This window comes from Monodelphis domestica, chromosome 8 (assembly GCF_027887165.1).
Source record: "Monodelphis domestica isolate mMonDom1 chromosome 8, mMonDom1.pri, whole genome shotgun sequence".
Classification (NCBI taxonomy): Eukaryota; Metazoa; Chordata; class Mammalia; order Didelphimorphia; family Didelphidae; genus Monodelphis; species Monodelphis domestica.
The window spans coordinates 213,966,894-213,984,278 of NC_077234.1; the positions used below are offsets into that span (position 1 = coordinate 213,966,894).

Genomic DNA, 17,385 nt, shown 5'->3' on the forward strand with positions numbered 1-17,385 from the left:
CACATACATACACATAAACACTTATACCTATATAGAAATTCTGGTTTAACTGACAAATGAGAACTTTCACAGTCTTCAGTGTTACCATGGTGTTACGACACAAATGGCCATGTTAGCTGATTTTTACAGGCTGAGGTTCAGAATAGGTACAGTGTTGCAAGATATTAAAGAAAAGGCAGAATATTTTATGTGGACATAGGTTTTTCTGACTTCACCATGAAGCATATTGTTGACAGAATGTTTTTTAAAATTCTAAATTCTAATGTTTAAACAAATATGATATTATTTGAAGAAAAGAAAATCAGTGAAACAAGAGCCTAGGCTCTATGAGAACAAAAACTGTTTGGTTTTTGTCATTTTGTCCTGATTCTTTGAGAAGGGCCAACTAAAGTAGAGGCTTAATGAAATGAAAGGCCTGTTAAATGAATGAATATTTATTTGAATTAGTATAGAACATCCTGTTTTAGAAAGCATTAGATCTCATTCAGTCCTCTGCAAAATTTAAAATTTGATCTCAAATAATAAAAATATTATATTTTACTGAGGTTTACCAAATATCATTAGAAATCAAGGAATAAAGAGGATACAAAATAAAAACTATGTGCCGGTGGCTAGTTAGCCATTTTCAAAATTCCCACTCACCACCATCATTGCTGATTCTACATCATGCCAAAAATAAAAGAGGAAGAGCCTCAATGCCCACTCCCTTTATCCTCTGTCTACAGGAAGTATGTAATGACAGGAAGTCAGCGGGCTCTTGGGATATGTAGTTCTTTTTTTAGGGAAACAGATTTTCAATTATATACCTCATAACCCTGTGAGGTAGGCAGAGCCACCATTATTATTCCCATTTTCTGGATGAGGATGTGATGATCAGCTAAAGTCATGAGGATGGAGTCCAGCCTGGAACCCAGGACTTCCCATTTCATTTCCATTTCTTTTTCTACAACATCAAGGGAAAAGGCCATAGTAATTTTTCTGTAGATTCTGCACTAGCCTCTTTAAAGCGATATATAGAATATACATATTCTCTCTATATGGAATAGGTGTGTATATAGAATACATACACATACATACTGAAGGTTTATGTTATAGCTATATAGATTTGTATATCCATACAGATATCTATATATCAATAGATATCTAGATATAAATATATCTATATAGATGGATCTTTCTATCTTTTACATTGGGGTGGTATATCTACTGTACCTTGTTGAAAGTGGACCAAACTGAACTCCTGCATTTCCCAATCACCTAAGTATAAATGAACTCTAGGACTTTTTTTTGGTGGATAGGGCTCCATTCAACCAAATGACTTGACCCAAGGCAGAGCTTCTTCAAGAATCAATTCTGGCCAAACAAGCGGACCTTCCACAGTTGGTTGACCATGAGAGTGCATCTAGACATGCCTAATCTTTCCACTCCTCTTGACCCTTCTCCTTTTTCTCTGTGGTTCTAAAGTTGGTTAAACTTTTCCTTTTGTTTCCAATGGTAGGCCTTGGGCATAAACACCCAAAGCAAATAGAAAGAATGTCTGCTATAGATAATAACATATAGACAACATTAGCATTTAAAATAAAGGAACAGGATGCAAAATGGAAAGGCTTTTATTCTGGCACCAAAGTCACACCACAACAGGTTTGGCCATATCAAGGTTTTTCCAATTGTATTTTGTGTTGCAGAACAGGTGACATCTATTTTACACAATTTTTTGTTGATTGGGTGAGTATGCTTCCCCTTGCCCCCTTCCCCCCTTTCCCAAGAACATACACATGCCTAGCATGCTGTTTATTTATAGGGTTTGCCACAGGGCCATGCTATTTTTCTAGTGTGACTTGAAAACTAGGCGAAGGCTTCTTTGGCTTGAACACTTGGTAAAATTCTATCCAAACTAATATCGTGTTTTGCTCTTGCCTCATTTTCAGAGGTATACACTGGGAAATCCAGCATCAGGGGCAAGTTCATTGTTCCTGACCCAGGTTGCCTTGCCAATCTTGGTCAACCCATAGATGTTAAATCTTCAGTCTTGGCAATGTGACAGATGGCAATTCTTCTTGGTCAGTCCCAATGCAGTAATGGCAAAAGGAATCACCAGAGGAGCATGAGAGAGATGCTGCTCTTGGAAGGTGGTGGCCCTGTCACTAAGGAAGGGAGGCTGGTCTTAATTCAGAATAAGCAGCGTCAGCATCACCTGCTCCTTTGATATCAGCTCCCTGGGACACAGACTCAGTTGTCCTGATATCCATCTCCCAACCCTCATCCAATACTATAAGATTTTTCCATGTTCTAAATTGGTGTAAAGTCAATAGCAACAGAACATTCTCCTGCACCCACAATCCCAGACATTTTTCAAGCAACATAAATTGACACTCAAACATTGGCCCATCTCAATTTATTTGTGACTTATATGATAACTAATCCTTATAAAAGTCCACAGACTTCAGCCAAAGTATTGCCTGTAAAGAAGAAGGACCACAGTTGTGGTCATAAAGCATAGCAGCCTCAGAGAGCTTCTAGGATAATCTTTTCATTTTAAGATGAGGAAACTCTTTTGGAGGACAGGGTTCCCTTTCAGACAAATGACTTAAAACAAGGTATAGATTCCGTGACAGTCAATTCTGGACAAATAAGCAGTACTTCCACAGCTGGCTTATCATGGAGTAAAATAATAATCCAGGCCTGCCCTGTGACTTCTCCAGGGTTATAGTGTATGTCAGTGGTGTATCTGAGACTAGAACCCAGGTATTTCTGAGTATCAGTTCGGTGTCCTTTGCCTCCAAGGATTATATTTCTCTAATCCCAATTTAGGTCCATTTCCTTCAGCTGTTCCATGATGGTTAATCAGAAATGCCCTGCTCTGTTCTCATTTATCCTGTTCTTTGGCCTGCCATGGAAAAATTCCTGGATTAGGAGGTTTGTGAATTTATTAAGAGTTCTATATACAGGTGAAATCATGGGTTGAATCTTTTCCCTTCTCTGCCATTTTTTTCTTCCTTTTTATGCCTCTTACTTTGTACTACCATTTTGGTAGAGCTGGGTCTTGCACTTAATATAATCCTAACTCTAGGGCTTCTGCAAGCAGAGAGTGGAATCTTCCTTTGGTTCACTTACCTGTTAGCTATCCTTCTTTTCCCCCCTTTTTCATTGTCCAGTCCAACCGCACTAACTTTCAGTGAGGTCAGCTTAGTTCATTTCTGTGTTATTATTTTAAGTGTCACAGTTTGGCACCTTTCAGAAAGAGGAAGATTTGAGTATAGAAAGACAGAGGTCAGGAAACTCAAACCACAATAAAGGGCCTGGTAGCACACAAGTGGGCTGATTTTACCATTGGGTATATGAGGCTGAGAATTGTCAGATCCATTAATGGAGGCTGATTCAACACAAAACGATGCCTCTGACTGTATATACTTGGAGATCCTATTCAGCATTCATTTTTCTCTTGTTTTCTCAGAGATGTATCAAATGCAAAAGAAGGAACTTTCAGACCAAGTCCTCCCATGGCTGCTGAAATGGACCACAACACACTTAATCTGGTCTTGTGGGTCATCTTGTCAGCTGTTGGTGAACACTTGATTGCTCGTGACTAGAACACAAGATTGCTTGTGTGGTAGCTTGGTCTTTAAGGGTGACTGGGCCTGACGAATGCCCTTACCACTCACAAAAATGCCCATTTTTCCATATTCCCTATGCCATAGTGACCCAATTGAAACCGGCTATTTGAGCACATAGTTCTTATGATAATAGCCTTAGAGCTGGAAGGGATTTCAGAGGTCATCCAGTCCAACCCCCTCATGCCCAGGCCAGGGGCAGGAGGAGAGAATACATCTGGCTATGAACATAGTCAAAAGGCTTATTATAAGCACAGTATTGCTGGGAGAATCTCTAGTGGAGACTAGAGGCAGGAGAGTAGCTGAGTCTGTGAATAGCTGCCTGGAAGGAAGAAAAAAATTCTTCCCTCCCTTTCTGGGTTCAAAAGCCTTCAGTCTCCGACTTCTTACTCAGAGAACTAGACTGGTTATTTCATACTGCTTTGCTTTTCTTCTTTTTCTTTTCAGGAATCCATCTTTCTAAAGTCCATAGGGTATTCTGTGCCTGATGTAACGGGCATCCTTTCTTTGGCTCAAATTTTAGCCACCCCCTCAAGAACCGAGTCCTACTGCCAAGCTTTTTTCAGACCTGAAAGAGATGGGCTTTTTAGTTTAATTCCTTCACACTCACCTCCCACAGGCATCAACTTTTTTTGCCCTTCTTGCTCACTGTTAAAATAAACTTTCCTGTCTTTTCAAGCAGGCCCGGCTGCCTCCAGCTGACCCTTCCACCTGCCCACTTGACATTGATCTGGCCGAAAGCGTCCTGGCAGAGAATAAACTTTCCCTTCTGGCCTCTGAGCTATCACTGAAGAGTGCATTTTTACCCAGGAACTTCTTTAATTTCTGATGAAACTCTTTGGAAGCAAAGTAGTAGATGAAGGGATCCAAGCAGTTGTTGAGGCAGCTGAGGCAGAGGGTGAGTTTATAGATGTGGTAGTAGCTCTTGTGGAAGTAGAGGCGGCTGATCATGTGCACGAGGAGCACAAAATTGTTAGGGGCAAAGCAGGTGACAAAAGCGAGGAGGACGATGCCAGCAAGACAGATGGACCGGCTCTTCTGCCCATTCCCGTACCTTTCAGAAGTTCGAATCAGCTTGAGGATGGTGGCGATGTAGCAGGCCACGGTCACGATGAAGGGTATAAAGAAGAGAAAAATGAACAGGGTGAAGAGGAAGATGGCCCACATGGCAAGGCTGGGCAACATATTCCACTTGAGGACGTCAAAGCAGGTGACAATACCCAGAGCTTTCACTTCATAGGTCAGGTCTGTGATGGCCAAGGGAGACAAAGCAAGTAAGAGAAGGAGCCATATGCCCAGGCAAGCCAGAACCGCATATCTCTTCCTTCTCCACCTGGTGGAAGTCAAGGGGTACACGACGCCCAGGAACCGCTCGACACTGATGCAGGTCATGGTCAGGATGGAGGAGTACATGTTGGTGTAGAAGACCACTGTTACCAGGTTGCAGAGGAACTTCCCAAAGGGCCAGTTGTTGCTGTTCAGGTGATAGAAGATCTGAAAAGGGAGGGCCACAGCCAGCATGAGGTCAGTGATGCACAGGTTGATCATGAAGATGACCGAAGGTGATTTGGGTTTGGTGTGGCAGCAAAGGATCCAGAGGGAAAAGAAATTCCCAGGAATGCTGATGAGAGCCACCACTGAGTACACGATGGGGAGGGCCACGCCAATGGTTGGGTTCCCAAGCATTATTATTGTTTCGTTATCTGGCTGGGATATGTTGCTATTCATAATTCACAAGACTGTAGATCTCTCCACAAAAGAGGGATCATATCCTGAGGTCAGTTGAAAGTCTGAAAATTAAAAAAAAAGAAATCAGAAGTAATCAGGAACATACTCAAAGAATCAATACTGGATTTAATACTGATTTATTTTTATTTTTATTAGCATTTATGTGGCACTTTAAGGCTTGCAGAAAGCTTCATGAATATTATCTCACTTTATCCTTATACTAACCCTAGGAAGTAGATGTTATTATTAATTATTATCCTTATTTTACTGAGGTAGATAGAGGCTAGGTTGGAACTCAGGTCTCCCTAAATCTAGTTCCATTGTTTTCCTAGTTACTGATTTAGGGTCATCTTTGTCAATATTTTTATATGGATAATAAACTATATAGGATTAAAAAGGAAAACAATTATATTGAAATATCAAAATATATATGTATAATATGATGCATGCAATTATACGACTATTTTATATATGTATACTTATAATGTATTTGTGGATAATTTTTATAATACATAATATTATATACAATAATGTGTATATAATAAACATATAATATATACCATATAATATATAAATATTTTATGTACACACCCACACACATGTATGTATATACACAAATATATATGCATATATGTATGTTTATATAACACATATGTAAATATATTTTATTACATATAAATAAAATAAAATTTTAGTAAAAAATTTTTGATTTAGTCAAAAGCAGAGGAGGACAGGGAGTTCCATATAGGAAGGTAGAGAATCCATTGAGATTGAAGACAGAAAAAATGGAGACAAGGCTTCCACAAATAGGCCAATCTAGTTGAAGCAAAAGTTTCACACATGTGCCATAAGAAATAATGAGCAGATTAATTGTTTTAACTTGGAAAGAACTACATGAGAAAGTGAAGAGTGAAAAAGTAGAACCAAGAGAATATTATGTACAGATTTAATATTTGAAGAACAACCTGTGAATATTCATCTCCAGGGAATGAACTGAGAAACAAAGACAGGAAAGACATATTTTGCCAAACAATGCCTTTTGTAGTGTGGGGAGAAGAGGGAGGGACTGAATAAAAAAAGAAAGAAAGAATAAAAAAAAGAAAAAGTTGTTAATGTAGATTAAACTTTTTAAAAAGTAACATTACTTATTTTTTTAAAAAGTTTCTGTTTAAAAAGTTTCATACAGATGAGGAGTAGAAATTACTCTTAAAAAATCTATTTGGATTGGGACCAAAACAGATGAGATACTGGCTGGCCTGATCAACATGAAGCCAAGAAATTCTTCTTCCCAGAATTCAGAGTCACTAGTTCACCTGGTCTGTAAAGAAAAGCCAGGACATAGAAACCCAGGAATACATCCCTTCCTCTCTGTGGGCCTTTTACATTGATGAGTATAAAGGAGAGTTAGCACAAAGAGATAATTTAATTGTATTAGAATTGCCTGTAGAAAACACAAAAATCTCAACAATATTTGTAACTAGAACCCATAATTCTCATCTCTTATTTGTGGTCTTTCCTATTCTTCAGAAGTTTGTAAGAAAATATTCATCTTACAGATATTAACCACAGGTGAAAGGGGGGAAAGGCATGAACAGGCACCTCAAGATTTGAGTACTTGAGGTTACAGAGAACCTTCTCCCTTAATAACCCTTACTCATTTAAGGGTTCCCTCACTCTTACAAAGATATCTAACTGTGTTTTTATTAATTATAGATGAATTTAATAATAAGTTTAAACTGGGAAGGTATCAGGGTAAAGGGAATAGATTTCCTTGTACTTTGCCACAGATTGGGTTTGAGTCTCTCTCACTTTTTGAGCTGAGGTCAGGCCTCACAGGCTGGTGGAGGGTTTCTTTTATTCCTGACTGTGCTAATCTATGCTAGCTTTCTTAAGTTCAAAATCTTTAGCAGGAGACAGAAAGTGGAAAAAGAGAATCTGACCTTCAAAACTGGTTGGACCTGTATCATCAGGCTAATGCCCCTAAAGACTGGCTTTATAGTTCAAACCACTCCCTTTAAATCCATCTGTTTGTTGACATGATCACAGGGATCCAGATAGAGCACACAGTTGGGAAAAATCCAGGAATAGAGGTACTTCTATCCAGAGATAGGGAGAGAGCGCTCCTTCCAGTCAGGAAAGAGTGCAACCATTTTTGAGCAACAGTCACTCTCCAAGTCTCCCCTTTGCATTTATTTTGAATGTAATTTTATGTGGATGTGATATCTCCCCTGATAAGAATGTAAATTCCATAAGAGCAGATAATACTTAATTTTTGTCTTTGTATCACCACTGCCACACATACATATTAGGTACTTATTAAATATTTCTTCATTGAAGTCATCAATGTAGCTTGCATTTAAAGTTAAAAGCCAGAATTAGAAAATTGCCTAAATTAATCTTTATGAATGAATTAGGTTTAATCTTGCTGCCTAACAGTAAGTTACTTCAGGAAGAGCAGGTAGTTGGCACAGTGAATAGAGTATAGGAGCTGAAGTCAGGAAGACTGAGCTTTGTGAGTTTAAATCTGGCCTCAGATGCTTACTAGCTGTGTGACCCTGGACAAGTCACTTAACCCTGTTTGACTCAGTTGGAAAAGGAAATGGCAAACTACTCCATTATCTTTGCCAAGAAGACTGCCCCCCCCCCAAAAAAAGAGTCATGAAGAGTTGGACACAACTGAAAATGACTGAACAATACTTTAGGAAGGAGAGAGAACACTCAGAGTATGCAGATCCATTTTAGAATGGATTTAAGAATGAATTTAAGAATTATCTTTTCTTATGTATTCCATGATGTATAAGCTGCTGAAAGTACAGACATATACCCAAACATACACAAAAACACTGGGCAGATAAGTCAGGGTTGGAAAAACAGAACTCAGAAATGATAGGATATTCAAAGTAAGTTATTTAGCCCAGGCTCCAAGTCTGTATTAATTTGTTCAGACTATTAAACCAGACCAATGAAGTGGAAAATCTAGACACAAGAGGACAGTGTGCAAGACTGCAATTTGAATGCTGGTTTTGAGCACAAACCTCATGCATCAGCAAGGATTTACACTGTAAGTAAGGGTGGTAAGTGTTTGACATCCTACTCTCTGGGGGAAAATGTATGGCTGGCACACATTTTTTTAAACCCTTACCTTCCATCTTAGAATTAATACTGGATATTGATTCCAAGGCAGAAGAGTGGTAAGGGCTAGGTGATAGAGATTAAGTGATTTAGCTAGAGTCAAACAGCTAGGAAGTGTCTGAGTCTAGATTTAAACTCAAAAGCTTGTCTCTGAGCCTGGCTTTCAATCCACTGAGCCACCTAGCTGCCCCCTGCATGACGCACTTAAATTTTCCTCTACCATTTAAGTCTGGACAATCAACAAAATAATAAACTCTGCTGTGGAGCATTTACTGGTTTCTGAAGTACAAGTGTTCACATTAAAAATTTAATAATAGGGTCCTAGCCGTAGCTGGCCCTAGCACACTACTGGTTAATAGGTCATATTTAGAAGTAGAAAGGACCTTAAATTCAGGTTATTCTTACCCTTTCATTTGCCAGAAGAATAAACTGAGGTTCTGAGAAGTCTTTAGCCCAAGATTGCTGTTGACTATTACAGCCAAGGTTTGACCCTAACTTTATTCTGACTCCACATCCAATGCTACTTTCACCAAGATAATAGTCTAGAGCTTTTACTATATACTTATTATCCTCAGACACTTACTGACTGCATGGCCCTGGGCAAATCATTTAACTTCTTGCTTTAGTTCCCTCATCTGTAAAATGGGGAAGCATAATTAAACCTACCAAACAGGGGTATTGTGAGGATCAGACAGGATAAGCTTTGTAAAATGCTTTGCAGACCCTAAAGCCTTATATAAAATATAGTTTTTTGTTGCTATTATTACCCCCTTTCTCTCTTTCCCTTTGTGATCCTGCTTCTAGATCAGATCTCTTTCCACAGATCAATCCATTTACTGACTTCAGTAAATTCGTGTTCATTTGTCTTGACTTGATTCTTCCAAAATCCACATAAAATTCAGCCATGCTTATCCCTTGAATTAAGAATACTCAAACAAATTGCCCAGTGTCCTTCTACTCTTCCCCACCCTCCTAACATATTTATCTAAGTGACATGCCCAACAGAATCTTGGAGGGACTTGGAGGGGAAAGGAACTTCAGAAATCATCTGTATCAACCTTGACCAATGAAAATGTTTTCTACAGTTTACCCAAGAGGTCATCTCTCCACTAGAAACTTTCTAATGATCTGGAACTCATAAAGTAGCCCATTTCCCACTCCACTCCCCCTTTTTAAACCCTTATCTTCTATTTTAGAACAAATTCTGTTTATTGGTTCCAAGGCAGAAGAGGGCTAAGTACTAAACAATAGTGATTAAGGGACTTGGCAAGGATCACAAAGCCAAAATATGTCTGAGGCCAGACTTGGACCCAGGACTTCCCAACTCTAGTTCTAGTTCTAGCTGCCACCCCCCCCCATACCTCCCCATCCACTTTTTTGTTGTTAAAGTTGTTATGAAATTTTTCCTTATATAATAATCTGTTTCTCTACAGACTTTCATCCACTGTACTAGGGGGACAAAGAGAATATGCCTTCATATGCATGATTGACCTTTGAACAGTTTCATATGATATTACAGTTAGGAAAAACTTCAAAGGTCATTCAGTCCAACCTTTTTAATTTTATAGATGAGGATTCTGAGATCCAGAAAATTGGAGTGATTCTCTTGAGGCCACATAAGTCATTAGTGACAGAGTCAGGTCTTCTGACTCCAAACCCAATGTTTCCCCCACTGCATGTAACAGCGATCATGTCTCCTAAATATTCTCTTCTGTTTTGGTCATGTCCAATTCTTTGTGACCCATTTGGGGTTTTCTTGACAAAGATTGTGGACATGTGGGGGTTTACCATTTCCTTCTCCAGTTCATTTTATAGATGATGATACTGAGGGAAATAGGGTTAAATGACTTGCACAGACTCACACAGCTAGTAAGTATCTGAGACCAGATTTGAACTCAGGAAGATGAGTCTTTCTGCCTCTGGGCTTGGCACTCTATCCATTGTGCCACTCACCTACCCTTTTCTTCTCCAGGCGAAAACATCCCTAATTACTTCAACTGATCTTTGCATATCATAGTCCCCAGTCTTCTGGTCAACCTTAAGAAGAGAACAAAGTTCCAAATGTACCCTTAAGTGTTCCATAATTTCTCTAGCTTAATGGCTGACCTGAAGTTGTATGAATAAGAAATTCAAGTTTTTGTTTTTGTTTGGAAAAAAACGCATTCACTATCAGGTATTCCTTTACTACCCCATGGCCCATCACTGCAACAACTCAAAACCTAGGTCTATAACCCCAGTTTTCCAAGCTGTAGGAAAGACAATTGACCACCAGAACATCATACCCTGTTTTCCCACTTGTCCAAACATAAGGATATGACACTTTTGTCTTGGATTGTCACCTGACACAGTCATAATTACATTTCATGTAACAGTTGACTGGTAAGAAATTCGGCAGGTGACTAACTTTTTATACACCTTGAAATATTTTTAAGCTTTTAGTAAGAACAGGGAAAACATTTAGTTAATATTCTTCTCTCTTAAAACCTCTGGACTCTTGCATAGAAATGTAAGAAATAAACCATAGAGGTTGATAGGCAATAGCAGAAGAATAGATGACAATAATAATAATAATAATAGTAATATTTATATAACACTTTCTTTATGCCAGGCTCAGGGGAGCTAGTCATGAGGGACAGCATGGGTAAAGGTACAGAATCAGGAGATAGGATATCATATTTAAGGAAGAAGGTGACATTTTTAAGGCCTATAGGAGATTTCTCCAAATATTTTCCCAGCCACTAAACAACATATGGGCTCTTTGCAGGTCACATAGCATTTTTAGCTAAAGAAAAGTCAGGTCTTACCTTCTTTTAGTCTTTCTTTTGAGTCAGTGGTATGTGTTAAGAGACACCTGTATGTTGTTTGGTTTTGCAAGGCATGACTTTTCATGCAAGAATGCAAATGCAAAAGAGACAGCACAGAAATCTCATGGCCAATGGGCAAAGAAAGGATGAATTTGTGGTTTGCTGCCCTGCATTCATAGCTTCAGCAAAGGGGTGAAAAGATAGGCTTGTACCTACAGGCTTATGAGTTTGTTTTTTTCTCTAGATCAAAATGTAAGAATGATGGAAAGACCCCCAGAAGAGGCAGATAAGAACACTAATTGAACCAGATTAACATTCACAATGTAAAGAAAACTAAATTAGCTGATTTCCAGGGACATAGAATTTCACAGGGAAGAGTCTCTGAGTCCAACCATTAGGGTTCTAACAAACTTCAATCAAAATGTAATTCAAAGCGTGTGTGTGTGTGTGTGTGTGTGTGTGTGTGTGTGTGTGTGTGTGTGTAATAGACATAATGTGCATTTTGACAGCATGAAGATATTTATAGTAGCTTTTATTTTTTTAATTAACAATCATTTTTCCTCCCTACCCTGAAAAAAAAAGAAAACCAAAATCCCTGTTAACAGTTATGTGCAATCAAGCAAAACATGGACATATTTTGAATTGGTGCATGACACTGATGATAGTAACATTTGTAAAATGACTATATTACTTAATGAAAATGACTAACTTTGGATGTTTTGTAAGATATTCTTTTGATAGTTGATATGACTGGCCAATATTTTTCATAATTTTGCTCTCTAGTTTTGGATCCTTGATTGTACTAATGTTGCAAGAGTTATCTACAGAACTATAACTGAGAAAGGACTACAGGAGTTTATCCTAGGGCAGGAAATTGAATGGATACTAATATCATCATTGGGCTCAAAGTGAAAGTGGTCATAGATATCCCAGAAGATCTTTCTTCCTCTACTTAGCCCTTCCCTAATGGTAGTGGTGGTGGCAGATTTGTCCTAGGTTATCCTTCCTCTTCCAACAGCAGGGTAGTTGCCTCCTGGTTTCCCAGGAGAAGGATGAGTTTCTCTTCCCTAGATTAGTCCTGAGCCCAAAACTTGCCAGATTTTCATTTATATTTTAGTTTTTATTATAGTTTTTATATTATTAAAATTTTATATTATAATTTAGTTTAGTATAGTATAGTTTAGTTTAGTTGATATTAAGAGTTAAATTAATTTTATCAGAGGGGAGAAGTCTGGACCCTTGATTTCATCAATGGAAAACTCTACAAGTTGAAAATTCCTTCCACCAATGAAGATCATAAAACAATAACACACATTTTTAGAGACTATGTGAAACTGAGTGATTAAGTAATTTTTCCATGGTCACATGACTAAAATGTGTCAGAACAGGTCTTGAATTCAAGTATTCTTGATTCCAAGGCCAGTGCTCAGTCTACCATGTTCTATTACCTCTCAATTAAGTTCATATGAGCTATGTGAAAGAAGTAGATTACATTTATATTTACTCATAATTCCCTTACCTATACTTTCCTTTGCTCATCTTATTTCTTATAGGTTTCACAATTATTCCTCCCAGATTTTCCAGAATAGATACCATATTCAGTAAAGAAAATATACTTTTGGGAGAGTTAGTTGGCTCAGTAGATTGAGAACTAGACATAGAGACAGAAGGTTCTGTATTCAAATCCAAACTCAGCCACTTGTATCTGTATGACTCAAAGTAAATTACTTAACTCTGACTGCCTACTCCTTACTACTCTTCTGCCTTGGTACCTGTAATACAGAATATTGATTCTAAGATGGAAGGTAAGGGTTAAAAAAGTATATTTTTAATGAGTCTTTGGGCTTATCAGGCACTTCATACACTATTATTTATTGTCATAGAAATAGATTTAAAGTTGGAAGAGAGTTTAAGATCATTTGCTTGATACTTCTTATTTTACAGATGAGGAATCCAAGCACCAATGAAGGTCTAGCATAAAGGGTTATTTGCTCCTCTTTCCTCTTTTAGAATTATTAAGAAAGTATTTTTAAATTATCCTAGTTTAAAACCTTCATACCAATCTTAAAGAAAAAAACTATATCTGTCTCTTTTAACTATCAATTCCAAAACAATATTCTGTTCTCCTTTTTCTGAAAATCCCCCAAATGATTTATCTCTCAAGTAATTCAGGCAGTAATTAGTCAAGACAAGGGGTATTTTATTTAATCTGCCTAAGAGTAGTAGCCTCTCCTTGCCTTTAAAGATTAGGGTAATATTTATCCAAGTTGAAGTTTCTTTACATAAGGTCCACGATTCCTCCAAAGGTTCGTAGGTAGATTTCAGGGGATTTGTGACCTTGAATGAATGACAAAAATTTATTTTCACTAGCCTCCAACTGAAAATTGGCAATTCCTTTAATAATTAATTTTTTAAAGCCTCACATTTTTCTGAGGTGCCCTTGGCTTTATCAGCCGGCTTTAAGAGTTCATGAAATACACACATGCATGCATGTACACACAATCTTAAGAACCTCCAAACTAAGAGAAGGAAGTTCTTTTAATAACTTGTTTAATAGTGGTATTGATGAATTGGAAAGGGGAATCTTTTAAAAGAATGGTCAAAGAGGTATTAAACGATTTTAGGAAAAATAAAATAAATAAAAAATAATTTTCTGAGGTTGACTATTTGATGAAAAAATAGTTGAACTTTTATCTTGAAGTCTGTTGAGATGTTTTATAATATGTCAAATTTTGCCTGTTGTCCAGAAATGTTATAATTGGAACTATAAAATAGCCTAGGAAAAAGAGAGATTTTAGAATTATATGGTGTCTCTGCCAATCTTTGGTTCTATCTCTAAGTAGAAATGCTTGTATTAAAATATTCTAAAATTAATAGAGAAGCTGGGTAGCATAGTGGATAGAGTAATGAGTCTAGAGTCAGGGAGATTCATCTTCTTGAGTTCAAAGCTCATCTAGACATTTACTACTTGTGTGGTCCTTGGCAAGTTATGGAATTCTGTTTGCCTCAATTTCTCATCTGTAAAATGAGTTGAGAAGGAAATGGCAAACCCTGAATGGTGTCATGAAGTGTTGGATATGAGTGAAATGATTGAACAACAAACATTAATTTAAAAATCAATTTCTGGCAAGTGGGTGCCTACTGAATGTTTTGTTATGGATAGGATACCTTATGCCCTCAGGTTTGATTTTTTTCCCCCCCAGAAGCCAGAAATACCTTTCAAGTTTTCTACTGATCAATCCCCTCATTTGGCACATACTTTGCTAACATCAATGAATCCTAAGACAAACATGCTAGTTTTTGGCCCACTTTTTTTGGCTTCCATTTTCCAGTTTACAATGGTAGATTATAGCCATTGTTAATATTATGTTGATAGAGGGATTTTCCTTGCTGAGAGTTCTCCATGCCAATAAACTCTAGAGTGAGGTGTAAAAAAAACCACACAAGACCATGGAGAATGAATCACTCAATATAGCTAAGGGCTATTTAAAGGTTGGAAGGGAACTAAGGTAACAATCTAGTTCAATCCTAACCAGAAATTATATTCGTCTTTATTTTGATATCAGAAAAAGGATCTGGAAATCTCATGTGATAAAAACAGGGTAAATATTTTTCATAACATTCAGAGAAGTCATACAAATTTATCTCATTCACATGGTACTAAAAATGGACAGGAAAACCCAAATATAACAAAAACTTTTATTCACTCAAGAAATAGTCCTAATACCTTCAATATGGTTTGAAATATATTCAGCTTGCTATCTATCCAATACAGCACCTTAGTTCTCTTCATCTTAAGGCATAATTTGAGAAAGCACATAAAACTTGAGTTTCCTTTCCCAACTGGGAATTAATTATGGAAGGAGGAACTATGAAGGTAGCAATCCTTTGGTAGATGTTTGCTTCAAGGAATGAATAGCAGCAGTTAACAGTTAATCAATAAACATTTATTAAATATTTACTATGTTCTAGGCACTGTGCTAAGATCTGGGGATATAAAGAAAATCAAGACAGTCCTTGCTTTCAAGTCTCTTACAATTGCTGGAATACTATGTAAATGTCATTTCTTAATGTTAAACTAAAATTTTTGGCTTTTCTGAGAATTGATTTATAGTAGGTGTTAATATGATATTGGTAGAGGGATTTTCCTTGCTGGGAGTTCCCTATGCCAATAAATTTTTGAGCCAGTTGCAAAAAAATCAACAACCAGACCATGGAGAATGAATCACTAAGGATAGTTAAGGGTTATGTAAAGGCTGGAAGGACCAAATGTGACATCTGATTTAATCCTGACCAGATAAAGGAACTCTATTACAACATACCCAGTGGCATGCTGGTTAATGTTTAACAAACAGCTCTTTAAAAACAACACATATTTAAATTTAATTTCCATGATTAATATTTCCTCCATTGATTTAAGTCTAGAAAATCAACAAAGCAATACAGCAAGCCCTAATGTGTAGTTGCTGATTTCTCAGGTATAAATAAATGCCCACAGAAAATTTAACAGTTGGCTCTGCTATGAACTTGCTCTAGCACCCCCCTGTTTATTAGCATTGGACTCTCAGGTCAGGTTTAAAAAAAATTACAGAATTACAGTGAGGCCATGGGTTAGGGATCACTAGAGATAGCTAATGGCTATTTTAGTGTGGGAAAAGATGGAAAATGATATTAAGAATATCATAAAAAAGATTCCTGATGCAATGTACCTGGCTAATGGTCATCTAGCTTCTGCTTGAAGACCTCATCTCCACTGAAGGGGAACCCATTAACCTCCTGAGAGAGCCTATTCTCCTTTTTGAAGAGTTCTCTAGCGATTGTGAAGTTTCCCCTTATATTAAATTTCTTTGTAACCAAATCCCTTTATCTACCTACCTACCTACCTACCTACCCACCCACCCATCCATCTTTCCATCCATCCATCCATCCATCCATCCATCCATCCATCCATCCATTCCTCTATCAATCAATTAAAAAAAAATAACACCTTAATTTCTGTCTTAGTAACAGCTCTAAGATAGAAGGGCAAGGGCTAGGCAAATGGGACTAAGTGACTTGCCCATGGTCACATAGGCAGGACATGTGTCCTCTGGACTCTAGGCCTGGTACTCAATCTACTGTGCCACCTAGCTGCCCCTAATCCTCTTTAAAGTATTAATATTTTTTAAACAACTTGAATTAATTTGTATGGAAATTTTTCTAAAATGGGGTAAACAATTCCCATTTTTTTCAATAAAAAGATTAATCACAAGAATTGTAAAACAACCCTTAAAGGACCAGCTTTCTCAGAAAACCATAGATACTACATAGAAATACATAGAAAAAAAAGCACTAATGCTTTTTTTTCTCCTATTGTTTGGATGTGCATTAGAATCAGAATATGAAACTAGCGACACAAATCACCATTCTTTAACAATGTAGACTAGGAGAAAAATACTGCAGGAACAATAGGTTTACTTCAAGCACTAGGAAGAAAGGTAAGAACAAATGGATTTTCTTAAATGGAGTAGACTGAACTCTATGTAGCCTTAAAAAAAAAAATAAACCCTTACTTTCTGTCTTAGAATAAAAAGTGTATTGGTTTCTAGGCAGAAGAGTGGTAAGGGCTAGACAATGATTAAGTGATTAATGAATTAATTAAGTGAATTGCCCAGGGTCACACAGTGAGGAAGTGTCTGAAGCCAGATCTGAATCCAATCCACTGAGTTATCTAGCTGCCCCTATAAAGCCTTTTCCAGATAGCTCAGGAACATCTTTATATAAATTTATAATAATATTTATAATAATAATAATAATTTATATAATTTATAATAATTTACAAATTAAATTATTTGTTTTAAGGGACCAAGATACTCCGAGGTCAACAAGGTTCTTAGTGGAGATGTGGGCTCTAATAATAATTTTAAACATTTAAATAGTGCCTGTTTCATATACTTTATCTCATTTCAGCTTCATAATAACTCTGCAAGGTGGGTATTTACAGGTATTTATTATCCCCATTTAAAATAAATTATCCCCATGTTTAATAAAATTGAGAGACTTGCCCAGGGTCACAGGTCATATTGCTTCTGCTAAAAGAAGCCAGACTGTGGCTTCTTGAGTTTTTCAAA

At 37.2% G+C, this 17,385-nt stretch overlaps 1 protein-coding gene across 2 annotated transcripts in view; it reads right to left on the reverse strand.

Annotated features, from left to right (window-relative positions):
- Positions 1 to 342: 342 nt before the first annotated feature.
- Positions 343 to 17,385, reverse strand: part of P2RY8 (P2Y receptor family member 8) — a 75,475-nt gene continuing 58,432 nt past the window's right edge. For both annotated transcript variants that reach the window (XM_007501009.3, XM_016424813.2), the window contains one exon: positions 343 to 5,401. In XM_007501009.3, the coding sequence (XP_007501071.2) occupies positions 4,263 to 5,339 (1,077 nt within the window). In that variant the 5' untranslated portion in view covers positions 5,340 to 5,401 and the 3' untranslated portion in view covers positions 343 to 4,262. The remainder of the gene's footprint in view (positions 5,402 to 17,385) is intronic.